We start from the raw sequence: 16,308 nt of genomic DNA, 5'->3' as shown, positions 1-16,308 counted from the left end.
TTAACTATTTCGTTTTGAAAATGTCTTGGGTTCTGCACCTTGTATCTGTTAGATTTTGCAGTCTACTCTAAGATATCATGCATCATTTTTCTCAGGGCAGAAAGGGCTTTAATTTGGTAGTAAATTTGTAAATATAAATTTTATGTTATAATTTTCAAAAGATTTCAGTCATAAAATAAATAAACAAAAAAAATAAATACAATTCACCGAGAACCATTATAATTTCTTATTAAGGTAAGCAGTTCTGCATTAGGTTTTTAGATACATTTTTGATACTGCTGTCTTTAATGTGTCACATTGGTGACCACCAGGGGACAGCTCTTTGGAAGGTAGTGTTGGAAATATGTTTACATAATCTGATCTAATGGGAGTTCTTAGAAATCCTAATTAACTGAGATGTTAGAAACCTATATATATATACACTGTATATACCGTACATTGGGAGTCTAATATAAATAGTAAAACATATTGCTTTTTAATATAATATAAAGTATGTATAGAAAGCAAATAATCCACAGCATTATATTGTGTCAGTAAAATATATTTTTTGTGCACTAAATTAAACAAGAGCACATTACTTGTTTTCCTCTTCAGATGCTTGGATATGGATACAGATTAAAGACCATTTTAAATTAGTTATATAGAATGAGATGTATTATGGTATGATTTACTGTTCCACCAAGATTACTGCTCTGTCAAATGCTGTCTGCTGTCAAGCAAAAGCAGTACTGCATGAAGTCATGTTATTGCCATGTAGAAAGTAACCCATTAATGGCAACATAAAATTTCGCTGATAGACGAAGGACATTTAAATAATGACATGGTAGTATTAGGAAATTGATATTCAAAAAGGACATTTAGATAGTGATATCCTAGTATTAGGACACTAACATTTAGAAATGAAAATATCTAGTAAAATGGTAGTATTAGGACATGAATGTTCATAAATGAATGAACATGTAGACAATGATATGGTAGTATTAGGACACTAATGTTTGGAAATGAAAATATCAAGACAATTATGGGGTAGTATTAGGACACTAATGTTCAAAAATAAAGGTATTTATGTGGGAATGTACCACATTTGGTTCAAAACTGCCAGTTCATCACTTTCGGAATATAGAGCAATTATGTTAACAACAATCTTATATTATTTTGAATTAGAGATCATCATGTATTTCTAGACTACCTATTTCTGAACATTATGTCCATTTCAGGATTGGTTAATAGTAACCACCCCCTACACATTGAACATTTTGAGTGATACATTACTGCAAACATTACCTGCTCCCCATCAACTCCTGGAGGTCCAATAGGGCCTCCATCTCCCTGTAGAAACAATGTAAGTTACCGTGAGCTAAGTTCAGCTGCAGCTATTGAATGAAACCACCGCACCATATTTAGGTGACATGGCTTTCTAAATGCATACATCAGGTGCTTGTAGTTGTATAAAGTCATCTGCAAAAACAATTTTGGTCAAGAACACGAAGAAAGTAAAGGTATAGTTTATGTTACAATATGTAGCTTCTGTCCACGATTTCATGAAGTGACAGCTTGTGATGTGTGCTAAGAATTTTCCACTTAAAGGAAGCCTGTGACTAAGGCTGTTACCTGTATTAGAAACACTTCAGATCCTCTGACAGAAGTTGTCAGTCTCCTTTCATACTAGTTTGGGTTGACAAAGCCAAGCCTCTTTGGCTTTACTGCAAGTGACATAACTGTCACAAACTAACATATTTCCCTGAAGATGGAAAGTCAATTCTGTCCTAGGATATGTAAGCATGTAAGGTGCTTCTAACACAAGTAAGGGGAAAATCATGGATACTGATTTACTAAACATTTGCTAGATCTGGTATATTAAACTGGGAAAACTGGGAAAGTCTTAGTAAATCATCTCTCAAATAAACAAAAAAAAAAATAAAGAATACAAGGTATGTTCATCCAGTAAAGGACTCTGGATCTCAAAGTTTTGTGTCAGCCTTACCGACTTTATATAGTAATAATGTAGGGGATGATTTAGACAGTTTCATCAGTCTGAAATTATAGGCCAATTGGTAATAAGGGTTAGTATTTTCGATGTATGCTACTACTTAAGCATCTCCTTTAGAGAGTAGCAAAGCATTGCAAGTGCCACCATACAACCAGCAGCATAAGCACCAAGGCACAAAATGCATTATACTGTAACTGTCTAGGAAAATTAACATTGGCTTTTAATAAAATATCAATATGCTCATTATTATAAGAAATATCTATACAGGAAATCACATGGCTCTATATATAGGTTTATCTAAATAAAAATATTTAAACAAATTAGATATAATACCTTTGGTCCAGGCAAACCAGGTAGCCCAGGTGGTCCAGGAGGTCCCTGTAAAGTAGGAAAAAAATCATGTGACCAAGGGACAGGTTGGGATGAGTTGTGTCACATACAAAAACAACAATACATAACTGAACAACAAATGGGTTGCAACAAAATCTAGAAGGTTACAAGGAAAAGTTAATCAGGGATCATTTCCTAAAAGAATCAGAGCTGTCTGCTTCCGTTCACTTCAACTAAGACAGCACATGGAGACCGTCTCTCACTCATCCCTATTTATGATCAAAGGCCATTCACGAAGAAACTAAAACGCTGTCATAATGTGTGTTGTTTGTTTCAAACAAAGAGACTGAAACTGCAAAGTGTATATGAGCTATGACCTTACCTTGCCAGAACACTCAGTGAAATTAAGATTTTATCACGTTATAAAGCTTTGTTTTTATAGCAGAGATATTTTCCACCCATTACTGCAACAAGCAAAAGGGGGGTGGGGATAAGCTACTAAGCTGAACATACATGTTACAATCTAATTGCTTGATCTCCTTATAGCTAACTACAACCATATAGTACATGAAGCTGCCTGAATGGATACATTATAAATGGATTGTTTTTGTAGGGCCTCTATAACAGTTTTGTGGCATAGTGTGCAGAGACTGTATAATAAGACTATAATGTTTATGTCCACTTTTAGAAACAGTATTTTGGGATTGTCATTAGCGAAATAATGGCAAGGTAGCAGCTTTTCCATGTACACGTAAACTATATATTTTTATCCCATAAGCAAAAGAAAATGAATTGAAACAACTGATGTAAGGCTATCTAGAAAATGTCTCATTATTTTGCCATGTGGTAGGACAACCAAGGCAAGAAAATGTTCCAGGGCATAAAACAAGCTGCCTGACTTAAATATAATTATAATCAAGGATAGGTCCATATTATGAAGAAATATAGCATACATATTGTGGTTGATTTACTAAACAAGTTGAGAATATTTACTTAGCTTTGTGAATAAAAAAAAGCTGTGTTAACTTCACTCACTCAATCATGTGCAGGGAAATTGATAGCAATAGTGCAAATGCTTGGCGTGTACACAGCTTCACTTTATTCACTAAGCCAAGTGAACACTTCACCCTGTCACCACAGAGTACAAGTTTTTACATTTTCATATCAATAATTATACTATTCCTGTCTAGTAAATAAAATTGTTACAATGTGTTAATGGTACCCATATACTGAAATTATTAATTTGTTTTGAAATAAATTACCCATTCCATCCTGAATATAATCAAGGTCTGACTAGAGCTACTTTTAATGTATAAATGTAAGACTAGCCAACACACGTTATACTTCGGTTTATTCATCCAGACCTACTTTTAGTACTGTATATTTAATGCAACTGCAGTTCAGATTTTGATCCATTCAAGATTCAATTTCCTAAACATAAATGCATTTGTGTTTGCTATAAAAGATGAATTTGCAGTTGCTGTACATTTTTTCTTCTGCCATAATTCAGCTTTGAAGAACAAAATGGACTGGGCTTATTCAGTAAAGCATGCAAAATCCTGATCCTGAAGTGAACTAAACCTATCACAACCAATCAGATTATCGGTTATTGCAGTCAGATCTATTTGCCTAATTCAATATCAATAATTTTACAGGTTTAGATTCTGTGGGATAGGCTGGGAAAACATATAAAACATATTAAATGTGTCGAATAAAAACTATAATAGATTATGCTATTTTGGTTCTCATTGTTAAAATTTAATAGTTTTTATATTAAAGATATTAATACAATTCTTCAACAGAACAAAAACACAGTTAGAATCAAGTGTAACCATTCTTGAAACACCAAACAGTGTGTGTTTAGTGGATTAAGTTAAAGACTAACTACAACTTTAATTACACGGGATGCATTCCTCATGGAAAGTACAGGAGCATTTTGTATCAATAGGTCCCTGGCCTCTCTTCCCTTTTTAACTGTGGGTTTTTTTAAGAACATTTGTGGTGAGAGCCCCACTGATACGTACCTGAGAACAGAGATAACGACCCTGCTTAACTTGACCTGGGATGTGCCGTGGTCACTATGGTTAGTATGCAAAATAAGGGAGGCATACTCAGGAATAAATGTTGCTAGAAGAGGTGGGTGGGGTGACACAGACGATTGACGGGTGATTATGGGAATGGGGAGGTTTAAATGTGTGGGGCTCCTCCCACAAATACGCTAACTAGTTAGCCTAAAACCTATCGATCACACCAACTACACTTTTCCCCTTGTAAATGGGAAAGTTAAATTAAGTGCTGGATAATATAATGTAGCTAAGCGCTGTGTACCTAAAAGAGAACTATGGGGTAAGTGTTTTTCCGCATAATTCTCTTTAGGGTCATGGGAGGACATATACTAGCGCCCTCCGGTGATCCAAAGCTCAATATATCGCAAGCTGCAGCTCGCGGTATACTGAAACTTCCGCAGCCGGGACGGATCCTGGGGGGGGGGAATCCCTGCAGGGAGCCATGACTGACAGTTACCACTCTCTGCAGGGACATGATCAAGAAGTGAGCGAGCAACGGTATGTGATCGCTCACTTCCCGATCTATTGAGCCGACGCGTGACAGTTTCATTGTCACACGCCGGCTCTAACTATGAGGATGAGTGATTTTAACTCACCTCATAGTTCTCCTTTAGGGTTAGCCTACATTTTCCCTTTATTCCATATTTCATAAACGATATGTACACTTACATATCTCTTTTTTGAGCTTAAACTGTTGTTTTACAAAGGGCAAATAGGCAGTTCACTTTGCATGGGATTTTTCACTGTGCAAAGGAGTTTTCCCTTTGCTTCGTGAATGAAGTAAAGCTCTGCTGACTTCCATCATCCAGTCATGTAACAGTCAAATGTTTTTTTTTTTTTATTTCCCTTGCATGTAATTGGGTATTCTTTGGAAAATGAATTTTCACCATATTTAATGAGCTTAGGGAAAATTCTCTTGCAAAGTGAATAGCATATTTACCATTAGCAAATCAACCCCTTTGTGCCATCTGCCATAGGAACAGCCCATGGCATCTTGAGGACATAATCACCACGCTGTTACTCTGTTTTCCTTACTCCTGCCCATAGCTGGCATTTGTTGGGGATGTAGGGAGGAAGGGTGCTTGTCAGATTGGGAGCTTTTCCCTGAAAGCCAGTACTTAGGGGTGTGAAGAAAGAGGCTACAGCATGGTATTGATGGTGTTTGAATGCCACAGGCAGCCGTTGCATTTCTGTAAGAATGTGTTTATTTATGTCTACCTAAGGCATTAGATATTTTAACAGTTTTAACCCAAAAATGGGTTGTAAGTGCAGTTATTGTTTAAAGTTATTTAAAAATTAACCCTTGCGGTGGGGCTACCACTGCATTACAAGTGTTAACTGCTCGTTTTGGTCTAGGGGTCAGAATACAGAAGATATACAAAGCTGATCCTCAGTCCTGCATCAGCGGGCACTCACCTCTCTCTCACTCCTCCCCAGCTGTGGTATGCCCCTCAGCATCCTCACATCTAATGCAGGTGAATGAACCTGCATAAAACGTGATGACATCAGCGGGGTTAGACCACTAGAACCCAGGGGAAAAGTGGTTGCAGAGACCAGTCTAGCAGCCAGACGTTTCCTGGAGTTCCTCTTTTAAATAATATTGTAGAGTACCTTTAAGGAGGAGGGGACTTACCTCCAAGTAAGTCTGCTTAAATGTATGCATTGTAATACTATATACTGTATGTCCTAGTTTTGAAGCTCAGACACTTTAGAGTTAGGAACCACACTTTGCAGAGGTGCCTTGATGTGGCATTGTGGTTTTACATGTTTATGCAAATATATGCAACAAAAACCTCTCTTTTTAATCAAAATATGCAAGCAGTTTAATTAGGTCATTTGTATAGACTAGCTGTACTGGGTGCTTTGGAATTTTTGCATTCTTCAGGGTATTCCCCTACCTACATTTATGTTCTTTTTGCTAGTGTTAAGTGATGGAAACTGAAGCGTTCCTTTAAAAAGCACTTGTAGTGCATGTAAATATGCCCAGTTCATGGGATATAGTGTTAGTATATACAGAATATTACAAGCATGCAATGAAAACAATAACAATACAAGACCACACGCAACACAAAGGAACAGTCCGTGCAGAATTACCGTAACTGTAATGGCGGTAATCCTCTGAAGAGAAGGCGCAGCGACAAGAAATAACATTGTACTTAATAATACATCATACTGCATACATTATTAAGATTCTTCTAAAACAATGCTTACATAATTATGTAATACATAATTCGGCAACCATGGTGAATGTATCCAGGAATTATTCCAGCTTCAAAATGTGATACAAAAAATCTCTACAGAGCTTAATTCCAGCATTTTGTCCCTGGTGAACCATTAAAAAAACTGCCTGTGTCACAAATGAAATACTTATAATACTATATTAATGCAATACTAATAAGCATTACAACATTCCTGTCCCAAGCAAATTATGTTACGCTGATATTAGCATATTTCAGCCAACCAACAGCATTCAGAGAGACACCAAAAAAATGCAAAATGGTTTTATCACTTTATGTCTGCCTGTAGTATATTTATGGGAACTCATAATGCATAAATGGTACGCATTTATATGTGATGAGCTCCGTTAGCAATCATTGATGTGACAGCTCTAATCAGAATCAGTGTGGTTCCTGGTCCTTTGCTCAGACAGTCATATTTAACATATATAAAAGTAACATTTATAAAAGTTTTCAGCTGCTTCTATCTCTTTTGGGAAGGGAAATGATGACAGAGGAGGTAGAGAGTGGAAGTGGGAGAATGAGAGGGTAAAAGAGTAGGAGAGAGGGAAGGGGGAGTAAGGGAGAGTAGGGGGGTTGAGCGTGAGGGAGAACTGGGTGGGGGGAGAAGACAAAAAAAAGAGGGGGAGAGAGAAGTAGAGAGAGAATGGGTTTTTAAAGGGGAAATCATTTTTGAGCAGAAGGAAGAAGAAGAAGAAATATGAATCCATTATCGTCCTCTTTTATCATTCATCCTTACATATAAATTAAACGGTGTATCCATCACAAACTAGTATTTCAGATTCTGGTAAATACTTAAGATGTAAACAACCTGATAATTCAATATATCACTCAGATATCCTATTTTTGCGATATCTGTGCAGTTTCCTTAGTCTGAACATTTGATGTGCCATTATTAGGGGTTGCACTCTCCCTGCTGGTTTTTCTTCTTTTTTTTTAATTTCGATTTTATGAACAAGGCAACAGGAGCTATGGAACAAATAAAGGCGGGTGGATACACCCAAAACTCCCAGGTTAAGAGGAACGGAGTTGAGATTTATGTCAGGGAGTATACAAGACATTAAAGAATCCAGGGCTTGGCTCAGCCTACTAGGCTTCATCATAATTAAAATGTCATTTTTGGCCAGACTCACTCTTTCGGGGATATTCATGCTATAACAATGTACTATATACATGGAACAGCTAAGATTAGGGCTAGAGATTAAATGGTAGTATACATTAGGGATGCACCGATACCGAGTACCGATATTTTTTTATTGGTACTTGCCGATACAGAATACCGATACCGGCAACCCGAGGTAGCGTGGGCCCGGCCATTCATGAAGCCGTGCGGTAGGTTATGGCCTGCTGCCCGGCTGCCTGATTGACTAGGAAACCGGGGTTCTGTCGACAGAACACCGGCTTCACACTCCCTCCCGACACTACGCGGCAGCCTGGCTTCCTGACCAATCTTGAATTGCAGTGTCGCAGGAAGCTGGGAGGTGGGTCATGAAGCCAACTTCATGCTCCCTCGTGGCAGTGCCAGTCAGAGGGAATCTCCTAGTATATATGAAGCCAAAACTTTTTAGTGGGATTGTATAGGATAGGATTAGAACTAGGAATAGGTTTTTAATGCTTTCTGTGGCCCATTTAGGTAGATTCCTCCTCTATACTTGTCCTATTGACTGCTGTCACCAGATTTAAGGGCGAGGAAAAACCCAAAGATTTGAATGGAATAAAGTAGAAATCTTCCAATGGGGATACTTATTCCACTGTCTTACAGGATACTTACCTCACTTTGTAAAGATTTCTTCTCACTTGCTTTTTGTGTTTACAGGACAAGAAGTATAGAAAAATCTCTTAAATGAGACACAGATCACAGAAAAACTAGACATGAGCTTTAGCCATTCCCTACATCTAAAATAAAAGCAAAGGTTTAGGATTTAGATATACTTTAATTTACTAATTATTTATAGGTTAGGTAGGAATATTATTTGTGATTATTTTGTTTTCTTATAAAAACCCAACATAATTATTTTATTTATTATTGTAAACTAATTTTAAACTTATAAAGAGAGACTGTCAGATTAAAACAATGAAATTAAGCTTCAGTGACTGTAATGACCCTATTTACAGTCTTACCTGCAATGCTTCCTGAATATTTCCATTGTAATCTATAATTTCTGTGGCACCTTGATCTCCCTTTTGTCCTGGAGGTCCCTAAAGAATACATGAAAATTAAGTTAGATCTAGGAGAAATTACATTTCATTTCCTTTCCATTTTGTAGCATGAACCATGTATTTGCAGCATCCCTTTGAGGGTGAAAAGAGAATATAAAGCTTACAAGGAAACTGCCAGGATAGAAAAATAGGAGCTGCCATTGCTGACTTGTTTTTACAAGAGGGCAGTCTGTCATACTTGCTTATCTGTGTTTTACTACTTAGTAAATCACTGGTCCAGAAGAAGTGCACAGCCAAAGAATTGTCAGGACATCTGATATACCCATTAATGTTCTTGGATTGATGTTATAGTGTAATTCATTTTTTAAATATTTTCTGCACTTTCCAAGCACAAAGCAGTCAAGTGCTCTTACATCCAGATGTCTGCTTCAGGTTCTCTGATTTCAAAGTCTCCAAAACCTCTGATTTTGCACTATCCTCCACTTGGCAAGGACAACATACAAGTATATTGTGATTTCTACATTGTTTGTCTGCTCCACAACATGGTGAAGTTGCTTAACATGCTACATGCTACGGATGTTATGCTGTGCATAATGAACTCCAGCTAGTGTGCACCGTGCACCCACACTTCTGCTGTGATAACACACCTGTATGGCGAGAACAGGGCACATAGAAAAAAAATATTTTTAATGTATCCTTGACTTTCAAATTAGATCAATACTGCTCTACTGAAAAGGTGTGAATGAGCCCTAAACCTAGCTTTATAAATGCAAGCACTGTGAATCAAAACAAAATGTACTAAATACATTTTCATATATTATATGATTCCAACTTGCAAGTGGCCATTTAAGCATTTTGCAGCGTTTCCATCAATTAGAACTTAGAAGATGCACATAGAAATCTTGGCAAGGAATGCTATTTTATCCAATAACTAACATTTGCTGTACACTTTAGGCAAGTTGGAATATATTTGTTATTAAATGCAATGTCTAAAACAGCCTTTCTCAACTTTTTTTCCCTCAAGGTCTCAAGGAATCCCACTAAAATTAGTTTAACTGGGTCAGTAGGGAGAATGCTTCTTACATTGGCAGCAGGTGGAAAGAATGCCCACTCAGAGGATGGTAGTCAGAATGTCATCCCTACATATAGCTAAAAAGATCAATTGTGTCATGCTGCTGGCTCTACCAAGTGGCTTTGGACCTGGAATAATGCAGGCACCATCAAATGAGAAGTCAAGCAGACACAGCTCAAGGAACCCTTAGCAAACTCTGTAAGAACACTGGTTGGGAATGACTGGTCTAAATAAACATAAAAGGTAGAGCACTTACTCTAGGACCAATTGGACCAGCATCACCTCTGCTCCCAGATTCACCCTAAAATAACCAAACATTATTTTCATAATGAATAAGTAGGATTGACCCAGTAAATCGCACATTACATTTAAAATTACACATTGCTGTATGTACAGTATATAACAGCAAGTTATTGATTAAACATAAATTAAGTTACAAAACATAGCAGCATAATCAGTAAATTTGCTTTTGGTGTAGGAAGCATTGCACAGTTGTCTCCTCCCAAACTTAATCAATCCTCCCCCTATCCTACAAGAGATCACTCCTGTTTAGAAAAAATCCTATTGTAACACTGTAACAGCCCATAAGCTATACAAAGTAAACCTTTGCTTTGGTCTCTCTAGCTGCACATGCGTTGGCCTGCTGGGAACATAAAGCTTCAAGTTATGTGTCAGTTGCTGCTGAGCAGTCAATTGCCACATACACCAGAGCTGTCACATGGGAGGGAGAGGATGACCCTGTTGGGTCTATTTATAACCAATTTGCAGAGCCATTCGCCATACGGGTCTTTCTGATGTTCATTCTGTGTGAATAGAAGCAAAAATGATTGTTCCTAGATACTGTATATTTTCTTTTAGGGTTGAATGTATGTAATGTAATATTGCATTATGGCCACTAGATGGAGCTGATAAACATAGGAAACACTTATTTCCTATACTCCTTAGCTTCTAGTGGACAAAATGTAGTATTACATTACATACATTTGACCTGGAAAAAAAAGATAGATCTAAGAAAGCTTGTTTTTGCATCTATTCGCACAGAAAAACCTTCAGAAAAATCCATAAGGCAAATGGCTCTGCAAATTAATTATAAAAAGGAGTCAAATATGTTGCATCAAAGGATACTTGATTAAGACAAAAGTTTAAATCACAAATGTATATTAGCAGAAGGACAGTTGATTTACAATTTCTTTGTATGAGATTCTGGAGTTCAGCTTTAACCATTAACCAATCCTGTTCCAAATTCCCCATCATCAATATGCTAATTACATCTTTTGCACCCTCTATACAATCCTTTTATAAGTTTGTACTCCACCAGGGTACAGGAAGATTTTGAGAAGCAGCCCAGAGAAATCTTGTTGGATCCAAGACAGGTAAATATAAAACTGTCAGGAGGGCTGGAGACAGGAGAGATATTCATATATATTTATATTGCATAAAAAGTCGACGAGTTTCAAGGGTCCCCCTTGCTTGGGGCTTGGTACTGTTGAACAAAGTGTGTACTGGACTGATGGAATAGGAGGCATCCTGAGGGTTAATTAGTATGATCAATCCATATACCAGCCTTATCGGCATCTGCAACGTTCATACTGATTACCCCTCAGGATCTCTCCAATTTTGGCACCTTCCTCTTTGCACATCCAGTCCCTACTCGAGCAAAGAGCTGATCTTTGGCCACCACACCTGGTGGAGTTGGCTAAGGAGAATCATTCCCTCTGTACTGATTAAGACATGGCTGAGAAGACCTACTGCTTTAAGAGATCCGACACTCCACACCTTTCTTCTACCTTCCAAACAAATGATTTGTAACAGTCACGTCATAAAAATGTCTTTAGGAATACACTTTACACCAAAAGGTTTCTAGAACTAATGTACAAACTTAGTCATGGATTAAGTAGCTATGTGCTGTGTAAATGTTTTGTATCAGCTCTTTGATATCATAATCCCAGGAACAGCTGACAGTCAATGCAGTAACAATGAGCCGCTGCATCTCTCTAAATCTGTGATGTAAAGTTCCATTAAAATGACTAAAGCCACTTGTGTGTCCTCTGGTTGTATCATATTTGCCACTTGCTACATCAAAACAGTAAGTTAATGTATGGTCTGACTTGTGGAGAAAGAAGGAAAGTAAGGACTGGTCAACAGCTGTGATAAAGACTGTGGGGTCTATTCACTAAGCTGCCGTAGGCAGCCGAGTGACTCACCGACCCCAAGCGACCCCAATCGTTCAGGCTGGTACGGCTGGAATTCCAGCCGTACATTGGGTGGCTTCACGTGGCTTCGGGTTGGCCGAACATGCTCAGCATGTTAGGCCGACCCGAAGTGCAGAAGGAGTTTGAATCAGCCGATCCAACATCTGGATCGGCTAAGCCGAACCTTCGGCAGGCTACTCGCTGCTGTTCGGTCTATTCTGATAGATGCCGAACAGCAGTGAGTAAATAGCCGAATGCCGCTGAGTGTCCCTCTGTGGGACCGAGCAGAACAGAAAAATAGTTTAAAAAGTAGAAAAAAAACTGTTTTCTATTGGCTGGGCGGTTCTGCTGCGGTTAAAAAAAAAAGAAATCACCATAGGAAAGCATAGCTAGATTCCTATTGGCTATTTCACTTTGCAATAGCTAGTTTGCTGTTGTCTATTGCAAATTGAAATAGCCAATAGGAATCTAGCTATCCTTTCCTATAGGGATTTTTAATTTTTTTTTCTTCTGACGGCAGCCAACGGCTCCGATGTCAGAAGAAAAAAAAAACCCAGAGCAGGGAAAGGTTTACTCTGCTCAATCGAGCAGAGTGAACCTTTCTGGGAGAAAGTGTTTCTCTCCCGTGCGGCCGGGAGTCGTATTTGACTACCAGAGCGTCTGGGAGAGTAATGACAGATGGTGTCCCTGGTTACCAGGTAACCAGTAACGCCATCTGTCATTACAGACTGAGAACACGCCTCTGTGATATCATAGCGACAATAGCCGTGAGATGACGGCTGGCTTGGCCAATTCAAATTCAAATAGCCAATAGGAATCTAGCTATGCTTTCCTATGGGGATTTTTTCACAGAAAGAGTGAACCTTTCTGTGAGAAAGTGTTTTCTCCCGGGCGGCCGGGAGCCTATTAGACTCCCAGAGCGTCCGGGGAGGAATGACAGATGCGTTCCTGGTTACCAGGTAACCAGAAACGACATCTGTCATTATACACTGAGAACACGGGGAGGCCGCTCTCAGTGTGTAATGACAGCGTCCCTGGTTAGCTGGTAACCAGGGACGCTGATCTCTCTGCAAGTGGCCAGAGTCAGCCGTAAGATCACGGCTGGCTCCGCCCAGCTGTCAGTGATCTCTCTGCAAGTGGCCGGAGGCAGCCGTAAGATCACGGCTGGCTCCGCCCAGCTGTCAGAAGCAGGCTGTCGGCCGGCCAATGGCCGGCCATTCGGCCAGCTTCGGCTTTACTGTTTACTGTTCTCTGAGAATCCCAGCCAGGATTTCCAGAATATCCGCTACTAATGGATCTCACAGGGTTCAGGCCAGTATGGCTAATATTTAGGACTGATTAAAAATGTCCTGTTCGATTAATCGATTTTTTTAAATCGATTAATCGATTAATTTCGATTAATTACAACGCACATACAGATCCAACTACCTTCTCTGCCAGAGTAAATTACATCCCACTAAAGAAAGAATTAGGGTGATCAAAATACCCAAACTCACTGGCCCAAGTGGATCCGGCGCTAACGAAGGGAAGGGGGGAGGACTCTGGTGACGCCACGGACATCGACGTCTAACGATTAATCGAGAGATTAATCGTTAATTTCCGCAGCCCTACTAAAATTTGTTGTAGATCCCAGACCAGGAGTGTAACAGGAGGTGAGGCTGGGCGTGTTGTCTGATTCAGAGGGGCATTTAAGCACTAGCTCTGCAAGGAGCCTTTTCCTAGTTTCCTGATTGTAAAGGAGCTCAATACTTCTAGTGTTTTCTCGTTGCTGACCCAGACTGCCTGACCCTTCTGCGCTAACTGCCCGCCCTGATCTTCTGCTTGGACCCGACTGTGCTTTTGTCCCCTGCGTTTATCATCCGGTTACTGGTTGCCGACCTTGGGCCATCTGACCACCGTCTGTTAGCCGCCTGCCTCGACCCCTGCCTGGATCTGACTACCTTTTCGTCTTCTGGTTGCTGACCCGTCTGACAAGCCTCTGGTAACTTCCTGTCAGAACCTGTTCCTTGTTCCCGATCACACTCCAGTCCACTGTCTCCTCATTGGAGCCCTCCTGTTCTCATTCATTCCTTGGCAGGGCAACCCTGTGGACCATGACCTGGTACCAGCAAGCAGCTAAGCCCATCTCCACCATCAGGAACTCTGGTGAACACCATCTGTTAGACTCTGCCCCTCAGGTGAGCCCGAGTCACCCGCCAGGGGGTTTCACCCTAACACAGGGTTTTGCTTCCTCATGTAAGAGCCTCCAGCAAGGAGAACAGAGTATGCAGCACAGTACTCTTTGGTTTAGATACACCTTAATACATACAACCTGTTGCTTTGAATGAAGATGCCTGAATCATCACAATGGTATTTTGCTTGCTACAAGGTGCAGTGCTTTTATCTGTAGCCCTGCATTCGGAAAAACTGTACCTCTCACAGTTGCCATTCAAAAAAAATATGTATTTTGTATTTTTTATATAATGTTTCACTCACTGGAAAGTCACGTACCAATGATTTATCAGTTTACTATTCATTAATCACTTGCAATGTCAGTGACCATTAGTGGAAACTCAAACGTCACACTTTTTACACGTTTGCCACAGACAAAATCTACCAGTCAGCCTAAAAAATATCTTGAAATGTAGCTTGTGTGTGGGCAAATCCAGGCAGGCCCACAAGTGCAATTGCCAATTCTTTATAATAACCCATATGTGTCATTACGAAAGCAAAGTAAAGTATCATTTAAAAACCATACAAGTGATTTACACTGATTTGTGTTTTGGTAACCCTATTGGCTACCATACCTGCCTTTTTATACAATGCTTCTTTGTCTCCATCAGTACAGAAACTTTGAAAGATAAATCCCAGCTATGATAGTTTTTCTTAAAGGGTTATATTATCTGTATTCTTTCATTTTGCCACTAGATGGAGCCACAGCAATAGAAGACATGTAGTTATACAATACATGCACATACAGTGGATTATATGGAAACTTGCAGAACAGTGCATCCGAAAGGAGAATTCTGTATAGAAAATATAATCAGATAGTAAAGGTAAAACAACTATACACTGACCTTGGACCCCTTCGGGCCTCTAGAGCCAGATTCCCCTGGTTCTCCCTGGAATAGGTAAAAATCAGAAAAGGAAAAGGACAGCAAATATTCATTTAAAGTGAGCAGCAGGAGAATATGGCAAGGTAGTAGACTTTACTTTCCCTACCTTTGCTGTTTGTACATGCGAACATGCTTGAAAGTGATAAAGGGTTAATACTGTGAAACAGTTCTATTAATAATACACAATGGTCATGCACGCCATCTACACCCATCGATACATAAAGAGAACAGTTCAGGAGTTATCAATGCCAAGTTTGGCTGAACCAGAGTTTTAGTAAGATTTAACAGGCTTGGTAAGTTTTAATTACCCTTTGTTTCCTTATCTCAGTTTATTGTCACGTTTTGCCCTTTTATTCTACAATATGTCTGTAATTACAGACTTTACAGTCCAATACTCATACTGACAGTAAGATAGATAGACAGGAAGAAAGACAGAGAGATACCCTGACCCTGGGTTGTATTTACCGACAACCAAAATTAATTAGTTAATTGATATATTTTTATAAAACTTAAATCACAAATATACCCCAGTACAGTGTACTCTCACTATTAAAATCAAAATGGGTTCATTTAATAATATGACAGAAGGAGGAACAGTATTAATTATATATTTTGTTTTCTGTGTCTAGACCAGCATTACCGTCACTGCACCACATGCCATTAGTAACAAGTATAGACTAGGAATAGTATTAAAGAAGAAAGCCAACACTTTTATTTGTTTTGGATAGAGTACGGAAGGATAATAACCTCTGTCTGCTTTTTTTGGCCATGATAGCCACAACAGGAAGTGAGAGGAAATCCCAAAGAGAGGGAAAAACCCGGGTAGTCAGCAGGGTCACCAAAACTAGTGTCTCCATTGCAAATAAACTATGGCAATCAACCAGGAGTCAGCATTTATTAGTTTACCAACTCTGTGTTGCTGAAAGCTGAAATCTTAGTGGTTGCTAGGTGCCAAAAAGTAACCATTACAAAGCAACCAGTGTAAGGGCAGGAGCTTAATAAACCACAGTAAAGTAAAACTGAGGGTCATCCTTTTAATAAGGCATCCTGAGGCGACAGAGGGGCAGCCACACCGTCCCAGGTTGTTAAGAGCTCTTAGAAACTTGTGATGCTCTGTCCACTTCCTGACCAGCTCACTGACAGTTTCCAGGGCCGTCCGCGGGGGG

The 16,308-nt window shown here is 39.2% G+C and overlaps 1 protein-coding gene across 1 annotated transcript in view; it reads right to left on the bottom strand.

Annotated features, from left to right (window-relative positions):
* Positions 1-16,308, bottom strand: part of COL25A1 (collagen type XXV alpha 1 chain) — a 429,660-nt gene that overhangs the window by 31,795 nt on the left and 381,557 nt on the right. Inside the window, exons 21-26 of the mRNA XM_018569899.1 lie at positions 15,104-15,148; positions 10,112-10,156; positions 8,745-8,822; positions 6,481-6,504; positions 2,324-2,368; positions 1,285-1,329 (exon numbers count right to left, since the gene is read on the bottom strand). Of these exons, the coding sequence (XP_018425401.1) occupies positions 1,285-1,329; positions 2,324-2,368; positions 6,481-6,504; positions 8,745-8,822; positions 10,112-10,156; positions 15,104-15,148 (282 nt within the window). The remainder of the gene's footprint in view (positions 1-1,284; positions 1,330-2,323; positions 2,369-6,480; positions 6,505-8,744; positions 8,823-10,111; positions 10,157-15,103; positions 15,149-16,308) is intronic.

The sequence above is a fragment of the Nanorana parkeri genome, unplaced genomic scaffold (genome assembly GCF_000935625.1).
Source record: "Nanorana parkeri isolate BGI_ZX_2015 unplaced genomic scaffold, ASM93562v1 scaffold36, whole genome shotgun sequence".
In the NCBI taxonomy this organism is placed as follows: Eukaryota; Metazoa; Chordata; class Amphibia; order Anura; family Dicroglossidae; genus Nanorana; species Nanorana parkeri.
Note: the sequence above shows the minus strand (reverse complement) of the source record. Positions and strands in the feature narration are given on the sequence as shown.